The sequence below is a fragment of the Lissotriton helveticus genome, chromosome 7 (genome assembly GCF_964261635.1).
Source record: "Lissotriton helveticus chromosome 7, aLisHel1.1, whole genome shotgun sequence".
Classification (NCBI taxonomy): Eukaryota; Metazoa; Chordata; class Amphibia; order Caudata; family Salamandridae; genus Lissotriton; species Lissotriton helveticus.
This window is the reverse complement of record NC_136068.1, coordinates 1,277,721,484-1,277,741,275: the sequence shown is the minus strand read 5'-3', so window position 1 is coordinate 1,277,741,275 and position 19,792 is coordinate 1,277,721,484. Positions and strand designations below refer to the sequence as shown.

The window sequence follows — 19,792 nt, the reverse complement described above, 5'->3', positions numbered from 1 at the left end:
TTGGTTGGGCCAGTTTTGGAGATTCTCTTGGAGTCTACATGTTCTAGTACCTTAAAAGAGGGTTGTCAGTAAAGACATTCATTACCTGGGTGTGTTTGGATCACGTGGAACACTAATGAAAATGCAACTGTCACAGGTGTTAAAGACTACTCTGAGAACCCCTTTGTGAATTAATAAAATTCTTAGTCTAGTCCCAAGCAAGATAGTAAATCAGAACGTGTGTAAATTTAGGAATGCTTTTTTTAATTGTGCCCAATGAGTACTGGCATTAGAAACATCAGCTGTGAACTGAACATGTTATGCTACACAGTGTTGACATCTATTTCACTATAAAATTTCATAAACTGTCACCACTTTGAACAGCTTTTGGTGTCTGGAAAGAAAAGTAGAGAATTATTTTTTTCCTGAACCTGCAGGGTATTGTACTTTATTTTATCAAGTCTCTGTTACTCATCCTATACATAAAGCATTGATAGAAAAATCCATAAAACAACTGATAAAATAGCAAATATAATTGAGTGAATAAAAACTGGAACATATTCTTTCTAAAAAAATAATTTGGTATTGAAGCAAGTTCATTTTATACATTAAGTGCTACTCGAGGAGATCCATTTGTTAGAGCTCTTTCGTTCAGTGCTACAAAAGTTTCACTTGACACCACAGAGGCTTCCTTTGGTGTTGCCGAATTGTCATGTGTTTTGCAGGAGCTTTATTTGCTACTTCTGGATCTGTTGTTGACTTTGTAGGTTCTTCATTTGATACTCTAGGAGCATCCCTTGGTATTGAAGAGTCCTTTTTGGATGCCACATAAGCGTTGTTGTATTCTGCAGAAGCTTCTTTTGGCACTGCAGCAAATTCATTTGCTGCTTTAGGAGCTTTTGGCACGTCACAGATTATGGTTTGCAGTACTAGAGTCACATAGAAATACACAAGATGTTTTGGTCTTCAGGAGGCTGCATGTCAGCATATCAAAGTGAAAATAGCCACCTATAAGAACATCGACCGAAGAATATTGACTATCTCTATATCTTAAAAGTAAGAATATATACTTCACTCCACATCTACTTACCATTACCATACATATGGTTTAGGATCACCTTTTAATGTATATTTTGAAGGTTGAGCAGATGCTGAGTTAAGAATAATTAGTGCCTAATTTGCAAAACAACAAGTACCAGTTTTCCTCAGAAGCCCGAGGCCGGCGCTGTTCAACGTCAAGGTTGCCGAATATCAAGGCTGTCAAGTTTTTATTCAATTTCATGCCACTTTTATCCACAACCCTACACTCATTGCTCGTGTATCTCACTTCTGCAGGTTCTTTTTCAACCTTGTTTCGTCTCTAACTTTTTGCTCGTCCATCATTCTCTCCCTCCGTTATTTCCCCTTTCCCGTCTTTCTTTCTCTCGTTCTGGATCACAGTCACATGAAATGAAAATGAGTCTCGGTCCCTAAAAATGAATGCCAGTGGGCCCCACCCGCAACAAGCAGCTCAAATTAATCACTAAGAATAGTACTTCCCCACTTACCTACCTAGATACACATACTTCAATAGACTGCCTATATAGTAGTAGTTGATACCCTGCAGTCAATATTCTTGAAGGGCAATATTACAAACTTGATATTGTGAAGAAACACCTCTGAGGAGCTTCATTTCGTACTACAAGAGCTTCCTTCCATCTCAACCAGTGAACTTGTAGCATTACATGGCGGTGACTTGTGATGTGCCGTGTATCCACATGTCTGGATAGTCAGGTCTGATATGACAGATTTAGACTGAGGATAAACTCAAATATGTGTTTTCAATTAAGTAACCCTTCCAACCTAAGCTGGGCTACCTCTCCACTAAATCCTTAGCTGTAGAGAGAGTTAGCAATGTGTAAGACTGGTGAATTTGCTGGAACAATGTTAAAGTTGTTAGGAGGGAGGATGAAGACATCAACATATCCATACAGGGCCAATTCTTATCCTATGCACACGCTCTATTTACAGGAGAAAGCCCAAAGATCAGTAAGTGCAACAAAAAAGAGGAGTATAGTTCTGTTGTCTTTTCTTTTTCTTTTAACCCAACAACGCCCAGCCAACGCGTGTTTCTCCGATAGGGGGATACCCCTCGACTTCTTCAGGGCTATATGGTTCTTTATGTCCTAAATTCTGTAACTCTGCATCAGGATTCGTTTCTCAGCATACTCGCTCAAGCGATCAACCACATAATGGTTGTATAGAAACTGGAGCATCCAGACAAGTCACCTCACTCGGGACATTTTTCCCGGTCTTTACTACAAGGTTAGACCTAACTTTTTTTTTTTGTTTAATTCTTTTTATTGACATTTTTCACATTTTAATCATACAACATGAACAATGCATAGGCACCATGTATAGTTGCTTGCAAATGCTATGATATCCAGTACAGAACTATATAAAGATAGGTGAGTTGTTCAACAGGATACTGAGAGAAGACTTGTGACAGCATCTGTATAAAGGGCGTATCAATGCCCGAGAGTCTCACCACTGGACAGTTTTTAGGCGTTTCAGACATGGTGTATCTTAGGCCAAACTGTGGACTTAGGGTACAACAAAATGGGGACAACTTAATCAAAGGAGGGGTAAGGGAGTCGCATGAGACCTGCTGCCTTATATGGTATAACAGACTGGACCAGCCTTATCAGGGCCCAGTGACATCGGCATTATGAAGCGGGGCCATACATTTCTGGAAGTCTGCACTACTCTACCCCTGTACCGACACAGGGTGAGCACTGGGTGTCAGTCTTGGATATCGTCCTGGGGTTCTCCAGTGCTAGTAGCTATGTCCTGTAACTTTGACACCATAGTATCCCATTGACACGCTAGGGGGAACTTACGGATACCAAGCAGATCTTCCCTGCGCAGAGCCACTCCCTCCACCCTAGCCTAATTAAGTAGGGACCTGCACCAGGCTAATGTGTGAGGTGCCAGAGGGGATTTCCATCGCAGGGTAATCAAGTGTTTTGCTACTACTAGACCCATATCCAGAAAATGGGTGGTAACCCTGTGCTTGTTATTCCTGCTAAATAAGTGCAGAATATGCTCTTTCCAACTGTTTGGGACAGCGCGAGATGTACAAGTGGCCAGTGTGGTTGTCACATTACTCAAATATTCTTCTAAGACAGGGCAATGCCACAACATATGGAGGATGTCCACATCTAGCTGACGGCATCAAGGGCAGGCCGCATCTGTGTGGAGGAGGTACTTGTGAATTTGAACTGGGGTGAGATAAGCCAGGTGTAACACAAAGAAGTGGATTTGCTTAACCGCTGATTATGAGGGATTTATGTTGGACTGCCCCGGACAGCAATCCACTCCCTATCTGTGAATTCCCTCCCCAAGGCTCCCTCCCAGTGGTGCCTCAGATGGTCTAGGTTGGCCTCTGTGTGCTGACGAAGGGAGGATGCGAACCACTGTGCCAGGTGTCTCCCGATTCCCATCACATGAAGGTATTGCAATGTGTGGTGTGTAGGTGGTTCCTGAGCAAGTGTACCCCACTTAGAAGACAGCGAGGCTATAAGTGCTCGGTGCAATAAAAACTGTCCCGGGTGTAAGTCCCCTTCTGCGATGAGTTCCTGATATGGGATGAGTGAGCCATCCTGAAAAAGATCTCCCATGTCTTGGATGCCCTCCGAGGCCTAGTGTCGTAGCTCGGCTGCTGTGGTGGGAATGTCCCCCTGTGGTGTTCCTAGCAATGGGATAGCGGTCGCATATGGGGTGGTGGCTCTGGTGAGGAAAAGGCTCCTATGAAAGCATTTATAGGCTACGGTGAGTAAGAGCATGTCTGGGGGTCTGGGCTTCGTACATGGATGAAAAACATACAGCAAGACATGATGTGATATTGGGGGCCGTAATGAAGCTGTGTCGAGATGAGAGCCACCTAGCAATCCATTGCAGCTGGGAGGCTAAATAATAATGCTCGAAATTAGGCAGCGCCAGTCCTTCCAGCTTAGCAGGCAAATATAGTTTCCCCATAGACATCCTATGTCTTGATGTCCCCCATATAAAGTACCTCACAACCTTTTCCCATTGGCGGAAGAATAAAGGGGAGATAATAATACGTAGAGTGGTGAAGTAGTAAAGGAGGCGGGGTAGGGCTCCCAATTTAATAAGAGCAATCCTCCTCAAGATTGCCAGCGGAAAGGTTTTTCAGAAATTCATTTGTGACTGAATGGCTGTGGTGGTTCTAAGTATGTTCCCTTCGTAAAAGTCTGCCCTGGTGCGGTAGACATGCACCCCCAAGTATCTGAAATGGTCTGTGCACAATGCGACTGTGGTTCCCCCTAGGGCAAATCTCGGGTCTGGAGTCTCCTGTAGGAACGGTGAAAGAATAGATTTTGCTGCGTTAACCCGCAGTCCCGTGGCTTGCGTGAAGTGTCTTAGGGCATGATCTAGGGAGGGCGGATTGTTATGGAGGTCAGGGACATTCAACAACAGGTCGTCCGCGTATAATGAAATACTGTGTGTGCCATCTCCCAGGTTAACACCCATGTCGACATGGGCGCAGACGTGTGCCGCCAGCGGCTCCACTGCTCGAGCAAACAAGAGAGGAGAAGGCAGGCATCCCTTCCGGGCCCCCCGTTGCACCAGAATGGGATCTGAAATATAGGGCCCCGTTCTAACCCGGACCGTCGGGCTGCAGTATAGCAGTTGTATCATACAACTAAATATGGTCCCAATCCAAATCGGGCCAGGACGGCGAAAAGGAAATTTCAAGCTAGTGAATCAAAGGCCTTCTTGAGGTCCAAAACTATGCAACTCGAGCGTGGCCAGTCAATAGGGGTGCACTCTGTCACCTAAAAGTAGCGTTGTATGTTCAAAGCGGTATTGCAGGGGGAACAGACCCATTCTGGTCGGAATGTACCAAGCCGGGGACAAGGGGGGCCAACCTATTGGCCAAAATTTAGGCCAGAATTTTATGGTCCGTATTTAGGATTGCAATTGGTCAGTAGGAACCAGGAGACTTGGGGTCCTTGCCGAGCTTCAACATAGAGACCACATTGGCTGTACGCATGGTCGGGGGCAGGGTCCCGTCAGTGATTGCAGCTGCGTATAGAGAGTGCAGATGGGGCACCAGTCTTTCCACATACATCTTAAAGAATTCCGTCGGGAGTCCATCAGGTCCCGGTGCCTTGCTGGAGGCCAGGGACTGCAGTGCTTCCCTTATTTTATCCTCCGTTAATGGGGATTCCAGGTCAAGGAACTGATCTGCCATTAGCGTGGGCAGCTCTATTGTATCAAGAAATGACTCCACACTTCGATTGTTGCCCACCTGCCAGGTCGCATGCAGCCTGGCGTAATGAGCTGTCATTACTGTGTGAATGTCCTTCTGAGTCATCCCCACATGTCCCTGGTCATCTACCAGCATCTGTACAGGGCGTTGGGGATGCTCTTGCCGTATCAGATAGGCCAGTAATTTCCCAGCTTTGTCTGCCGCAGAGTGTGAACGGGCTGGCAGTCTTTCCAATAGCGCCCTCCTATCCGTGTGAACATCATCCAGATGCCCCTGTTGGTCTGAACGAGTAACGGTCCGTGATTCGAGCTGGAGCAATTGTCTCTCGATAGCTAACAGTGACGTGTCCAGCTGTTTATGAATACCCCAAGTCTGCCCCTTGCAGTGTCCTCTAACGGCTACCTTAAAAGTTTCCCACTCAGTCAGTGTTGATTCTGTAGAAGCCGTGTTGAGCTTGAAATAACTGACCACTGCAGTCTCCAGCGTGCTTCGAAACACCAGGTCTTCCAGGGCCGCTGTCTGCAACCACCAGACCGGGGTCGGAGGTGGTCGCATCTCCCAGGCCAGAGGCATTATTTGTGGATTATGATCCGAATGTGTCCGACCTAGGTAATCCGTAGACAGTATCAGAGGGAGCAGGGCAGCGGATGTTAACATGCGATTGAGGCACACATGCAAGTCGTGAACCGGGGAATAGAAGGAGTAGATTCTGGAATGCGGATGTTGGACTTACTATTTGTGGTGGAATTATGGTACACAGTTTGATTTTGATAGATTGACTAGCTGGGTCGGAAGTATAACTGGCAGAGAGGATATAGAATTTAGGGCCTAAAGAGCCATACAGCCCTGAAGAAGTAGAGGGGTATCTCCCTATTGAGGAAACATGTTGTTGGATTAAAAGAAAAAGAAAAGACTACAGAACTATACTCCACTTTTTTGTTGCACTTACTGATCTGTGGACTTTCACGTAAATAGAGCGTATGCATAGGATAAGAATTGTGACAAGACTTCCTCAGGGTCCAACGATTTGAGGTTCTAGGGTGTTTTCCCTCACCTTTAGCACCGGGAAAATAAACAAGAGCTAACACTGACGCTAACTCGATAGGCACCAATTCTTCTAGTTAATGACACCCCTCTAGCGCAATATATATCCATACAGGGGGTCACCTTGCCCTTGTGTGGCGTTTGTATGTGTTATTGGAAGGTGAGAACACACCTGTACTCCTCTTATTAAGAGGTAGTATGTGTAAATGTTATTCACTAATAATATAACCTGTATTTGGAGAAAAGAGTATTTTAAGGGAATGGCAAACTTTAGCTTGGAAAAATTAGGTTCTTTTTTAAAAAAAGAGCCAATATTTCATGGGAAAATGTGTGTATTTTGAGAAAAGTGCAGGCTGTTTGTGAACAAAAGGCAGTTGGGGGACAAAATGACATCAACTACTTGGTGCAGAAGGCACTTAGTTGAATATAACCAGAGTCAGACTGGCGTATAGGGCAACCAGGCAGTGCCCAAAGGGCTGAACTGACAGATCAGTGGTAAGGGACGTTTTCAGCAGTTTGTAGGCCTGTTTTACAGCCAGGTGGGTCTGTATTTACTGTTGACTTCCCAGATATTACCGGAGGCATTCCTTGCAGCAAACAAAATGCATGAAATCTTCCATACCATCCAAAATAACCATAGAGCATATCTTTACATGTTCAAAACAGGCCTGAATTGCAAACAAGGACCACTTTTTTAGCTATCTTGTTCGCTAATGGGAGCCACTGTTATTTTGGTGCTCAGGCCTATTTTTAGTCAAAGCCCGAGCCTGTTTATAAGGAGATAATATAAGGACTTGGGGCAGAATTTCAGGATCTATGTTTATAGTTTATTTTTAAGATATCACTATATATAATCCTGCTGTCTGAAGCCTCGACTTGTAAGAGGTATGTGACGTAAAGGTTATGTCTGCACAGGAAGCCCTATTTTGCATCAGATGAGCTTTGTAGAAAAGAGATTAAAATGGTGCTGAAAAAAAGTAATTTAGGAGCTTTATTTAGTAATGCATGCACTTCAATTGCTGGTATAGGGACATTGTTGACCTCTGCGAGAAATCGATTGGAACTGTAGGGAGCAACCTCATTCAGTAATCCCTATAGAAGCTTCATTTGGCACTGCAAGGTCCTTGTATATTTGTAATAATGCTTCAGTTAGTATTAAAGCTGCTTTGTGTCACGTTTAATGGGCTTTATGAAATACTACAGCTGCTTCATTTGGTTCTTGGTGACCTTAGTGTGGTACCCACAACTTCATTGGTTATTCCAAGAGTTTCATTTCATATTCACAAGAGCTTTATATGTTTTCAAAGGAAGCTTAATTTACTATACAGAAGCTTTGTTTTATACTGCAGCAACTTAATGTGGCAGTGTGAAAGCTTATTCTGGTGCAGCAGAAACTTTCAATTAGGACTATATTAGCTTAATTTGGTACTCCACCAGCCTCATTTAGTAGTGCGGGAGTTAAATGTAAATGTAGAGTATTTATATAGCGCACTTCTACCCAGAGGCCTCGTAGCACTGTATTCATACCGCTGTGGAACCCATCCTGGCTTTCCTGTGAAATGTCCACTCCTGGGCATCCCCAAGGTGAAGCCAGGCATCCAAGCGCTGCTGGGGCCTTTGTGGAGATTAAGCAAGCTATTGCCCAGAGTCACAGAGTGGGACCCATGATTAAACTAGGCAACGAGGCAAGAATTATCAGGTCCGGGGAAATTGAGTCCAAGAGCCGCCAACCCTGGTCCCGGGCCAGACCTCTGCATCAGGGTCTGCCGCTCTAACCATTGAGCCACGTTTCTCCACTAGGCAGTGAGCAAGTTTCAACGAGTGCTTTATTTGGTGGTATAAGAGCTTGGCCCATAATAACGAAGCTTCTTTTGTTACTGTGGACCTTCAACTGTTAGTGCAGACACTTCAGCTGGTACTAGAGGGAGATTAATTTTCTTTTACACAACCATGATTTGGTATTATTTAAGCTTCATTTAGTACTAAATACATTTTAATACTGAAAGAAATATAATGGGTATAGTATAGGCTTCATTTAGTAATGAAAGCAACTATATTTAATACTGTTGGGTATTTGTTTATTAAATCATGGGTTTCATTTGGTTCTGGGAGCACATCATTTGGTACATCATAAGATACATTTGGTACAGCAGGACCTTTGTTTAATGCTAGAGGAACTTCATTGAGTGCTATGTGTGCATCATCTAGTAAATACTGCATGAATCTTATTTGGCATTGGTAGAGATATATTTCGTACTTCAGATGTTTCGTTTTGTACTGCAGGCACCTTCATTTAGTACTGTAGGAATTCTGTTTAGTAATCTGTGAACTTCATTTCGTGCTATCATCATTCGATACATAAGAGCCTATCTCCAGTGCAGGAGGAGCTTGATTTGATGTGTCTGCACCTTCATGTGGTACTGGAGAAGCTGCAGTTCTTACTGCGGAGACGTGGTTCTGCAGGAGTTTTCATTACTACAGAAGCTTCATTTGTGCTGCAGGAGGTTAATTTTGTGCCGCAAGAGCTTCATTTGATTGTGATGGATCATATTAAGGTAAATCATGAGCTATATGTCCTGTGGGGAGGGAGCTTCAATAAATACTGAAGGTGCGTCAATTGTTACTGCAGAGCTTCATTTGGAACTAGACAAGCTGTATTTGGCTTTGGAGAGTTATTTGTCTTTCCGTTGAGTTTATTTTGTACTTTAGACATTTAATTTGGTAACACTGAAAGTGCAGCACCGGAGTCACTGCTGTTAGGTTCAGCCCCAGCCTTTTCATCAAATGGGAGGGAGCTGGCGCATTCTGGGGTCCTGGGTCACCTCCCAACTGCCAGCCCATGGGCAAGGTTCTTTGTACACTCATGCAGTGCTTGGACTGCAGTTTCTCCTGTGAGCTTTGTGTGGTGCTTTTGTTGGCAAAAATATATTTCTTTACAGGGGAAACTGTCTTCGGTTCACTGTTCACTAATATCTGCAAAGTCTTGAGGGGCGATCTTCTGGTTTGAGGCAATTTCAGAGATGGTGGATTCTTGAAATCTCTTTATGCAACTTGATCCAACACTACTGATGGGGACATGGTGACATAACCGTCTCTGGTTTCAGATGATGATACAGAAAGTGGCTTAGTTAGATGTATTCCATTAGGATAAAGACACTAATGATGGATTGGTGAAATGTCTGTTCTCTTTCTTTACTCAAAATGACACATGACTTCCCTTTGCATGAAATTAGCTCATCTGCATGCCCCACCGGCCCTTTTGAAACTAATGCTAGTCTACACACAGACACATGGGTGAAAGTCAAGCTAAGGTCAGGGGCACACCTCTCAAGACGCATCCTGACCACCAAGGGCCTGAAGCAGGGCTGCGTCCTTGTCCCCATCCTATTCAATCTCTTTTTAGCTGACAGAACAACAAAATTTAATTGCTGCATTTCTCACGCTCTGAAGCTGGGTGGGCCAACCCTCTCCAATTTCCTCTATGTAGATGACCTGGTGCTAATAAGTCACACCAGATCAGTTTGCAACACCTTCTTGATGTCACCTAGACATACTCTTTGGAAAATGGCCTAAGGTTCACTCTGAGAAAACAAAAACAATGGCAGTGCGCAGCACGAAAAGAAAAACCATTAAGCTGGCACTTCGCCTGCCAACACCTGGAGTTGGTATAGGAATACAAATACATAAGCATCATCATTGATAAAAAAGGGCTCTTTCAAACTGAAGAAAGAGAGCTTGAAACGAAATGGGAATGCCCTACCACTGGCTCTAGGAAACTTGAACAAGAAACTGGCTGGACTGACTCTTAACACCACTGCTCTAGGTAATACAGGCAAAATTTATCCTGACAATAACATATTGGAGTGAGCCATTATGCAGAAGGGATGCATCAACTTTGGACGGGATCATGGTGGGATCCTATAAAATGATTTTTGGTGTTCCAAAATACACCTCTCCCGCACAGATCTGTTTGGAGTTTAGACTTCAGAAACAATCTCTTGCCAGGAGATGCGAGTTAATCAAGTCCTGGCATACAACTTGGCCTTCAGGACCTTTGGGAAACATCTGCAACTCAAGCCAGCTTTAAAAATCAAGTAAATAAAACCATCAAATTGGTCTTGTCAACTGAGGACAAATGGCAGTGGCAGGTAGAGCTCATAGCTGGTAGACATAACACCTCAACCCTACTTTCAAACGAGGTACACAAACTCTATAAAAGAAAGATTTCTGAGATACCAACTGGGCTTATTACCGTCTCTCCTACACTATCTACCTTGGAAACGCACCAACACTTTAACCGATTGCATTAAAGGGAAAGAAGACATGGTACACTTGGTGTGTATCTGCAAAGTGCTAAAGGCTGAGTGAAGAGCCATGTTATGCCCACTCTTTAACCAAAGAAGCTTTTGATCATGCAGACAAGCAATCTTGGTGAGTTTGTCGCCCATGGACACACGGTTGAACTGCCATTTCATAAAATCTCTTGTTAAGGCAGAACATAAATTTACCCCTGTACTAGTCGCCAGTGCCTAGCTGGAATTACCTCCTTTTTTAACACAAGGACACACAAACGCTACTGCAACCCCTGTTTTTTGTTCCGTTTCCCTTTAGAAGTTGTAGAAACACTGGTCAATGAGTACATAGGTCACCTCAAGGTTGGGGGGCAAAGTTCTTGAGGCCTGAACATCTTGCTATTTTGCACAGAAGCAATCTTAGGAACCACAGCACTTCTTTAAATGCACTGATGACTGCTTCATTACACCATAAGGTTTTATGGCCATTATGGCCAACCTGGCTCTTTGGTTAGATTAGAAAACCTGTTAATTTCATATACTAGTAGACAAAAGGTCAATGGCCCCGATGATCCCACTGTGGTTTCCTTTGAACTGCTACTGCAATTTGGTCTGGTGAGGCAACTCTCCCTTGGCCGAAATATCCTATTATTTGGCACAAAGGTAGCCTAAACTACTCTGCACTGCCTTAAAAAGCCCTTATGACTGCCTAAACTTATTTTATGTGCTTAAACAAACTTCCCTTTGCTGTCATATTATACTCAAACCCCAATTTCTAATGGTTAATCCTCCTGCATAATAGCCTTAAAGGCATTTTTTAGATACCTCTGGTATTATGGTTTTTTAATTACACTGGAAACCTCACTACTTTGCACACTGCAGATTGAATGTTTAGGCATACTTTTAGATATTTTAGATATGCAATTGTTAGTTTAGATCCCTGGATTGCACTTTAAGCTTTTAAGCTCTATCACTGAAGAAACATTATGGCCATAAGCTTTGCACTAAACGGCTTGCCTTTTTGCAAGACCTAACTACTGCTTAAATATAGGTCAGCATATTACACAATGGGACTCACACTGAGAAATATGATTTCAACCCTGCAATTAATGTACGGTGACCCTGTAATTAATTATTGTATGGTGACATTGTTATTTGAATAGTTTTATAATGTTTAATCATTGTTTTCTGTTGCAAAGGTTTTGAGTAACCATGCAATACTAAATAAACTTGAACACTAGCGATGGCTGAAACAAAATTACTTCCTTTGGTTTTTTTATACCGATGTTTACTTAGTATATATTTGACACTGATTTTCAGACAATGATAGTGATTCTGCCTTTGGGGAAATGGTTTCGTTCAAAATATATTACTGACATTGGTGGTGTTCTGGAGAAATGCCTTCCTCCCTTTTTTTAAACGACACTGTTGGTAGCTTTATGTAATATCTTTTGATTACTTTGACAAGATTACACTATTAGTGTCTTGGTCCTCCACCAATTTGCGACAATGCCACTCGTGGTGGCTTGATGAAAAGTCTTCCTCATACCTGTAAAGATTTTTCTTGTGGTGATTTTATGTAATGCCTTTCTCTAAGCAATGAAACTAGTGAGTGAAATACCTTCCTCTAGGTTGAGATGATGAAAATGGAGGCAGCTTTGGTAACAGGTCTTCCTTCAGTTTCAGACACATACAATGATGCGGATTTGGGAGACATGTCCTCCTCCAGTGAGATTTAACTGCACAGGTGATGGCTTGGGGAAGTGCCATCCTCCACGTTCAGACAGCAACACTGAAGGAGGCGGCTTGGCAACATTCCTTCTTCTGGTTGGCATCGATGATACTGGTGGTGGCTTGGTGAAATGTCTTCCTCTGGTCTGTTGTGATTACACTGGTCGTGACCTGCTGAAATATCTTCCTGATAGGCTGAAGTCTTAGTAGTGGGAATCTGCGATCCCAATGTCGATTTGAATTCAGAGCAGTCCCACAGCGGGCCATGTCCCTGAAAGTGGGGCTGGTGTTACTGCAGATATGAAAGCAGCAGTATCATTCAGCAGATCCTGCCCCTCACATGCTTCATTCTACATTTTTCATGGGCTTCCATATCATACCCCCTCAGATGCTTGTGACAAAGATCACCTCAGGTGGATTCTGGGCGTCCTGTTCTGGTTTGACAGGGTCGCCCATGAGGGGCTCTCTGGGGGCCGGTTTTGCTGCTTCCCGGAGTTTGGCTTCTTTTCTCTTGAGCACATATGCTGAGAGGCCCATGAAGAGAGCAGATGAGCATACGATGACTGCGGTGACATAGAAGATATAGTGATAATGGCCTGTGAAGTCCACCAGGAGTCCTGTGAAGGAATGGGGAAACAGTCAAAGTCAATAACACCAAGTACTGTATCCATTAAAAGCAAAGGAATCCATAAAAACATATCATAGAAGCATCAAATATCTCATATATATTTTATTCTGAAACATAAATTCTCTATAAACATTATTGTTTTGAAACACACCCCATACCCTGACTCTCCCCACCACCATATCAGGCCTTCATGGACGCACTAGCAGGTCTGCCATACTGCACCAGAGGCTGGCTTACACACATTCCCCATTCATAAAGGACAAAAAAACCTACTATCGCTCATATAAGATGAGGAAGGGCTTGAAAGACTTGTAGTTTAAGGACTGCCTTAGCAGCACTGATCACTGGGCCTTCCTGGAACACCAATAGTATCAAAGCCATGAAAAGTTGTGAAACTGACATTTTGTTTAAGATGATTATGCTGAAATGTAGAGAATTAGAATATACGTAAAAATGGAGCACTTGTTCATTACATATTTTAAAAGAGTAGCTGAATGTGGTGCTAGTGTAGATGTGGTGTTAGTATATGTGGTGGTTAATGTATGTATTATATGGTACATTTGATGCACATTGGGAGAGTATGATGCAGGTATACAGGTGGTTGGTGATGTTATTTGTAAGTGGTATAGGGAGGAGTACTCGAGGAAGCTCGCGTGGGGGGGCTACATGACTGACCGAGAAATTTTAGAAGAGTTCCACTAAACCGTGTATTAGAGGGCGACGGATATTAAACGGCCCCCATTGTAACGATTTCCCCTCGCTGGAGGATTGTGTGTGTCGGAAGTATCACTACACACTGCCAAATATTTATGAAGGCGATTGAGCCTAGAAAAAGTCGTGTGTACCTGTACCCGAAGCGGGGAAACATATGTTGGCTCTCGATCTGTCTAAAGAACTCACACTTGGGAAGGTTATACATTGAGAATAAAAAGTGAAGAATCTTTGTGACCAGTACAAATATGTGTGTAATTTGGTGTTGCCAAACGGAGTTACTACTGTCATTTGATTGTACTTCGAAAAAACCTTTTACGTGTGCTAGGGATCGTATAAATATTAGAGTTGCAGCTTAGGCTGTATGTTGCTAAAAGGTAGGGAGAACCACCCGTCTCCCCAAATTCTGCAGACATAAGAAACATAGGTACACATACAGTGGATATATCCCAGGGCACCTTTTCCCTATTAACAATACCACCAGTCTAATTGTAGTACATAGGGAGGAGTATAGGGGCAGATGGTGGTACATGGTGTAGGATATACCTAATGTACAATCTAAGTGAAAGGGCTGCACACACAGAATGATGGACATCATATTTAGATATTATACAATAACAATGAACGTGTGCTACAGTCATTAGCAGATGAAAGTTGTAGTTTTGGACTAAACACCTGTTAGTTGGGCTTTTGGTACCATTGATCTTGAAACTGAGGCCTGGATAACGCAAATTTAGGAAATTTAGGAAAGTATAAAATAATTAATAAAAAGAATAGAAGATTACTTGTATAGTAGCATTGTATAAGACTAAAATATGACAGTCACGATTTTGATTATGCAAGCCTTTTGCTTCGATTGTATACAAGAACCTACGGGGTCCTACAAAATACATCCTTTGGTAGCAGGATGTATGTTTTGCAAAACGTTTTACCAATGACAGACAGCAATGGATATGGTCAATGGTCATGAATGTATTCTATTTAGACATACAATTTATCAGCCAATTTGAGGATTGTACATTGTAAATGTACCACTGCTGTCCATCATTTGTGGTAATAGCTGATGTGAGTGGTACAGCTGGTTTGGAGATCATAGTGTACACATGTCAATGACAGAACATTGAAGCACAGGTGGTGTAGGGTCTAGGTGGTATAGGGTGCATGTGATGCATGCAACTTTGTGGTGCTGCATGTTGGCGGTGCAGGGCTAGGAGTTGGGTGCAGATTATATATATTACAGGTGGTGGCACTGGGATTATAGGTGGTGGCACAGTATAGAGTGCATCACGGCCACAGTAGTTCTTACTGCTCCTCATTGTGGATCACAAGTATAACGTCCCACTATGGCAGGGGCATAATGCAAGTGCTTGTAGCACAGGGAAACCCTTCAAAGTGCCCTAGCTCTTCAGGGGGCTCCCAATCAACCCATAGCCAAAGGAAATCTGTGAAATATGGGAGACTCAGAGGCCCCCTCATCACATTCTGCAGGGGGGGCATCATTTTGTGTTACACCACTGCTGGAAGGTGGTCACATTTGAAGACATGCTGGTTGGCCAGTAATCAAGGATTATTGCAGTGAGCCTGTACAGTGTGCTGTAATACCCTTGTTTTGCACGGCTTACAAGGGGAGTCTCTGTTGTTAACACCAGATTCTAAGTCTGGTAACTCACTGCTATGATTCAGCACCAGTTGATTACAAAACTGGTTACCCACTGTATCTTCGTCATAAAGGCCTTCTGGGCCAGACTGACTGGGGTCTCAGAAAGTTGATCAGTGCAGCACTGCTTGTCTGCTGTGAAAAGAAATAAGTCAGAAAGCAAAGCTGCAGGAGGGTGAAAAAAGGCAGGGAAGGTGGTGGGGGCTGGTTAAGGATGGCACGTAGGATATTTTTTAACATTTGGGTCGAGGGGGAAGGTCAAGCTATGTATACCTCCCCCATCTGGTGGCAAGCAAAATCAGGGGCAGGTGATTTTCTGGACCATATATGACATAAAACCATAGATTGGCAAACATTTAATTATGGGGCTTTTCTTTCACCTTGGGGTCCTGAGTCACATCACAGCATCACACTTGTTGTCTATTTGATGCCACGCAGAACCCCTCGGTGAAAACAAATAACCATAATTCTCTGTTACCCATCTAAAATTCTGTATTTCATCATTGTCAGTATTGGCAATTTATTATGAGAACCAGACAGTCAACACCATCTCTTTGAGCCACTGCAGCTTAGCAATTCAGAACTGTAGCAGTTCTGTCAGCTCCCAGACCCAAAGCACTCTCCAGAATTGAGATCTTGGCAGCCATTTTGGATATAGTGGAGTTCCAAACTCATGCATTACTTCTATTCAGCAATAATCCTCACTGTAAACGTATTTGACACGGGGCCTAATGTAGAGGTCTGCAGCTCCTTAGACCTGAGATGGGGCGCAACCCCTCAGGGGCCCCCTTTCAGCCCAAGACCTATGAATCAGTGAGCTTGGAATGTCATGGTTCTCCCGTCCGATTCTGCACGGTTGGCGTCAGAGCCTGAATTCCAGTAACAGTGAAGCCAGTACATTGGCAATGGGGCCCGGGGGGATTCCGGCGTCAGCCGGTGTCCCCCTGGGATGATTCGCGCGATTGGAACAATCCACGCGCAAGGGATTGTGGGTAGGTCAGGGCTCGCGGGCGGGGGCAGTCAGGAGGCGCGCGCAGAGGCTGAGGAGAGCGGCGCTGCGAGGAATAATACGCAGCTGATATTTTCGAGTCCCACCCTCCCTTCCCTTCTTGTAATGATGTTACCATTTGTTATATATTTATTTTGTTGTCACTATAGGACAGGTGACAGTGCCATGGTGTTTGTTATTTGCTGAAGGCGCTTTTTTGGGGATGGGATGGTCAGGAGCGGGCTCATCCTTCCCTAGGGGGTGGGGGGGGGAAACGAGAAATTGGAAGGAGGAAATAAACTAGGGCATGGTTCTGTTCATTTGGGGAAATTGCTGATGCAAAGTTTTGTGGGGAAGTTTTAAAGGTTTTGATATTTAAAGGTTTTACATAAAAGAATGTTTTAATGTACAATGTTGCATGGCTATACTGTTTACCTGTCTTAAATAAAGTGACCTTTTATGCTAAAGAAAACTTGGAGAGTGTGGCTTGTTCTTGTTGCGCGAGTCCTTTCAGAGATAGAGGACTATGTATCAGGAGATGGACTGTCCGCGCTGGTTGCTGCATGCAAGAGGCAGTGCAGATCTGGGACAGTTTAGTTATGACGAGCTAAAGCTGAAAATGCACACATTTTCTTACACTATGAATCAGCTTCCACTGTAAATTATCTTACATTGTTTTAACTGAACAATTTTGTGCCAAAGACCTTAGAAAGCATTTGAATGTAAATAAATTGTTTGTAAAAATAACATAGATAAAAAAGACAAGTTGAAAATGTTGGGTAAAATATTTGCGTTGTAAAAATGCTGTATGGGCTCCTTTATTTAAAGTTTGGAATGCAAAGTCCAGAGCACACATGAAGCTAATAACTGTTTCAGTAATAGGGTCCTCAATATGCAAGAACATAAGTAAGAAATAAGATCGACAAAACATTTGTTAATGCTTAAAGTTTTATAGGTGGTTGTGGTCCTCCTTCAAGAGGAGATCCAAAGAGAAAACCATTCCGACACGTGTTTCGTCAGAGGGGCAGTTACCCGTGACTCTTCAGGACTGGGGGAGAAACAAGAGGGAATAGTACAATACATGGTAAAGCACAGTAGGGTAACGGTGAAGTTAATTATTAAAAAAGTTTTTTGTGGTAGGAAAAAACACCTCCATGTGAGTGGAAACCATGTCAAAGAGAAGTGTGAAGGGCAACAAAAAGTGAAACACGCTCCAAATATGCAAGATAGTATCCACAGTGTGTGTGTACATCCTTATTTGCCAGCCGTCCGGCTTAACACAAGATGTTATAAACATGGTAGAAAGACAATGGAAAACCGCATAAACAAAAGCAAAACAAGGGGATAATAATGTAGGAGAGAGAAAAGAAACAAGGCGCCAAAAAATGTCATTAGGGCATTAATCTTAAAACCTTTCTACATTTGGTATTACTGTTAAGCAAATGATAATCCTAAACATTGGTTTTCAAATTGCCGAAAAAGTGAGTGACGTGAGGTGGGTGCCCTTAAACGATAAAGACATCAGCATATTTACATTTTTCTAATATCACGGTATTATAAGGAAAAAACACGCTATCATTGACAGGTAATGGCTAAACTTTAAAATTGAAAACCACGCATTATAAGTCAAAAAATGTTGACCTGAAAGAAATGGGAGACAAAAAAACAAAGATACCACTACACAGCACAAAAAGCACTTGTACTATCTACTATTAATGAAAAGCCTCAAACTTCCATTTAGACTGAAAGTGATTGTGTTTGTTGATACAAAAAGATCCATAGACCATAAGTAATTATTCTGAGTTAAACTGTAAAGCCACAAGGTGAGAACATTGCAATCATGTGTAGCCGCAGTCAAAATCTTAATGCGTTTTAGGGAGAAAAGGAGGTAGAGCAGAAAAAAGGGGGTAAAGAAAAAGGACATGGTATGTGCGTGAATTTCAAAGAATGGTGAAATACCTGAAGACCTCACAATGGAGCAGTATCTGTGGGAGCATGTAAAAGGGAAACTAATGAGTAAAACAAAAGCAATCTTCTCGGAGCCGCTAATAAACCCGCGAAAATACAATAATGTGAAGGACACATACCGGGGGACCGGTGATAATTCCAACCCGGTCCTAATCGGGGTATGTAAATTACGACAACGGCGGGTTCGCCGAAATCAAGTAGTTGAGTCAAGTATAAGGAATATTCGAAAGGACGACCGGGTGATGTTGTCATAGTAGCTAAGGGCCAGAGCTGTGGGCAAAACAACGAGGATGTAATCACTAATTTAAACAAAGGAAATGATCGAGGTGATCCAACAATTTGGTCAAAAAAGGACCTAAGGGACGCGGGACAGAGAGCAGGGTGCCTACCTGTAGTCCAGCATGAGATCGAACGAGTGTTGCAGTAACCGGATACGGAAAAAGTACACTCCCCCGGGGCCTTCTTATAAGCGACGCGGGACAAAAATTCCTTGTCGTGGAGCTATACATTAAAAACAATGCACTGCACAGCCGCCTTTACCGTAAAGAAACGTCCTGCAATTCGGTCTTGCATGCGGAAAGCTCGCACCCTACTCACCAAATAGACACCATCCTGTTTGGAGAATTAGTACGTGCAAGGAGAAACTGCAGCGAAGAGAGTGAATTTGAGACTTGCATCAGCGACATGACTGAACGTTTCTCCAGAAGGGGGTACAAACCGCAAGTCCTACGCAAGGCCATGACAAGAATCAAGACAGTCAAACGGAAGCTACTCTTATGAATAAGAAACTTCAAATGGAAACCAAACAACCAGTAAGATTAATTATGGGCTACAATGACATGAGCATGGTTGTTAAAAGGAGTGTCCACAAACATTGGAATGTCCTCTTGGCAGATATTGTGGCTAACTGAAAGGTCCAAAGGTTTTTTTCAAATGTGGATGTTGTGGAGTGTGCAAGTGGGCCAACCATGGTACCAAAACTTTTAAAGCATTTCAGAAACGTCCATTCATAGTCAACCAGAATATCAACTGCAATACCAGATGTGTAGTTTATATCCTACAATGTGCATGCAAAAGCCAGTATGTGGGCAGTACCAATAGGCCCCTCAAAGAACGGATCAGGGAGCACGTTTGAGCCATTCACCAACGGGACGCACGTTACTCAATGGCACTACATATGGCCAAATGTCCATAACAAGGTGATCGCAAGACTTTTCAATTCTTTGGAATCGACGTCACTGAGGCTAATGTCAGAGGTGGAAATCGTGAACTGAAACTTAGACAACAAGAAGCCACCTGGATTATGCGTTTGGACACAGTTAAACACAGCTAGAATTCAGATCATGAGCTTCATTATTTTTTAGGTCCTTGATCCTTACATGAATCCTCTAACTAATTTCTGACCAGTATTACCTTACGAAAAGGACAAAAAAACTTTATTCTTCCAGGTATCATGGAAATGCAAACCAGAAAATGTTTTGACTCCCTAATGTTTCCTTTCAACGACCATGTATAGATG

The 19,792-nt window shown here is 43.0% G+C and overlaps 1 protein-coding gene across 1 annotated transcript in view; it reads right to left on the bottom strand.

Moving 5' to 3' along the window:
- Nucleotides 1-226: 226 nt before the first annotated feature.
- LOC144770184 (monocarboxylate transporter 6-like) overlaps nt 227-19,792 on the bottom strand; it is a 354,090-nt gene continuing 334,524 nt past the window's right edge. The window contains exon 5 of the mRNA XM_078654492.1: nt 227-12,938. Within this exon, the coding sequence (XP_078510618.1) occupies nt 12,706-12,938 (233 nt within the window). The 3' untranslated portion in view covers nt 227-12,705. The remainder of the gene's footprint in view (nt 12,939-19,792) is intronic.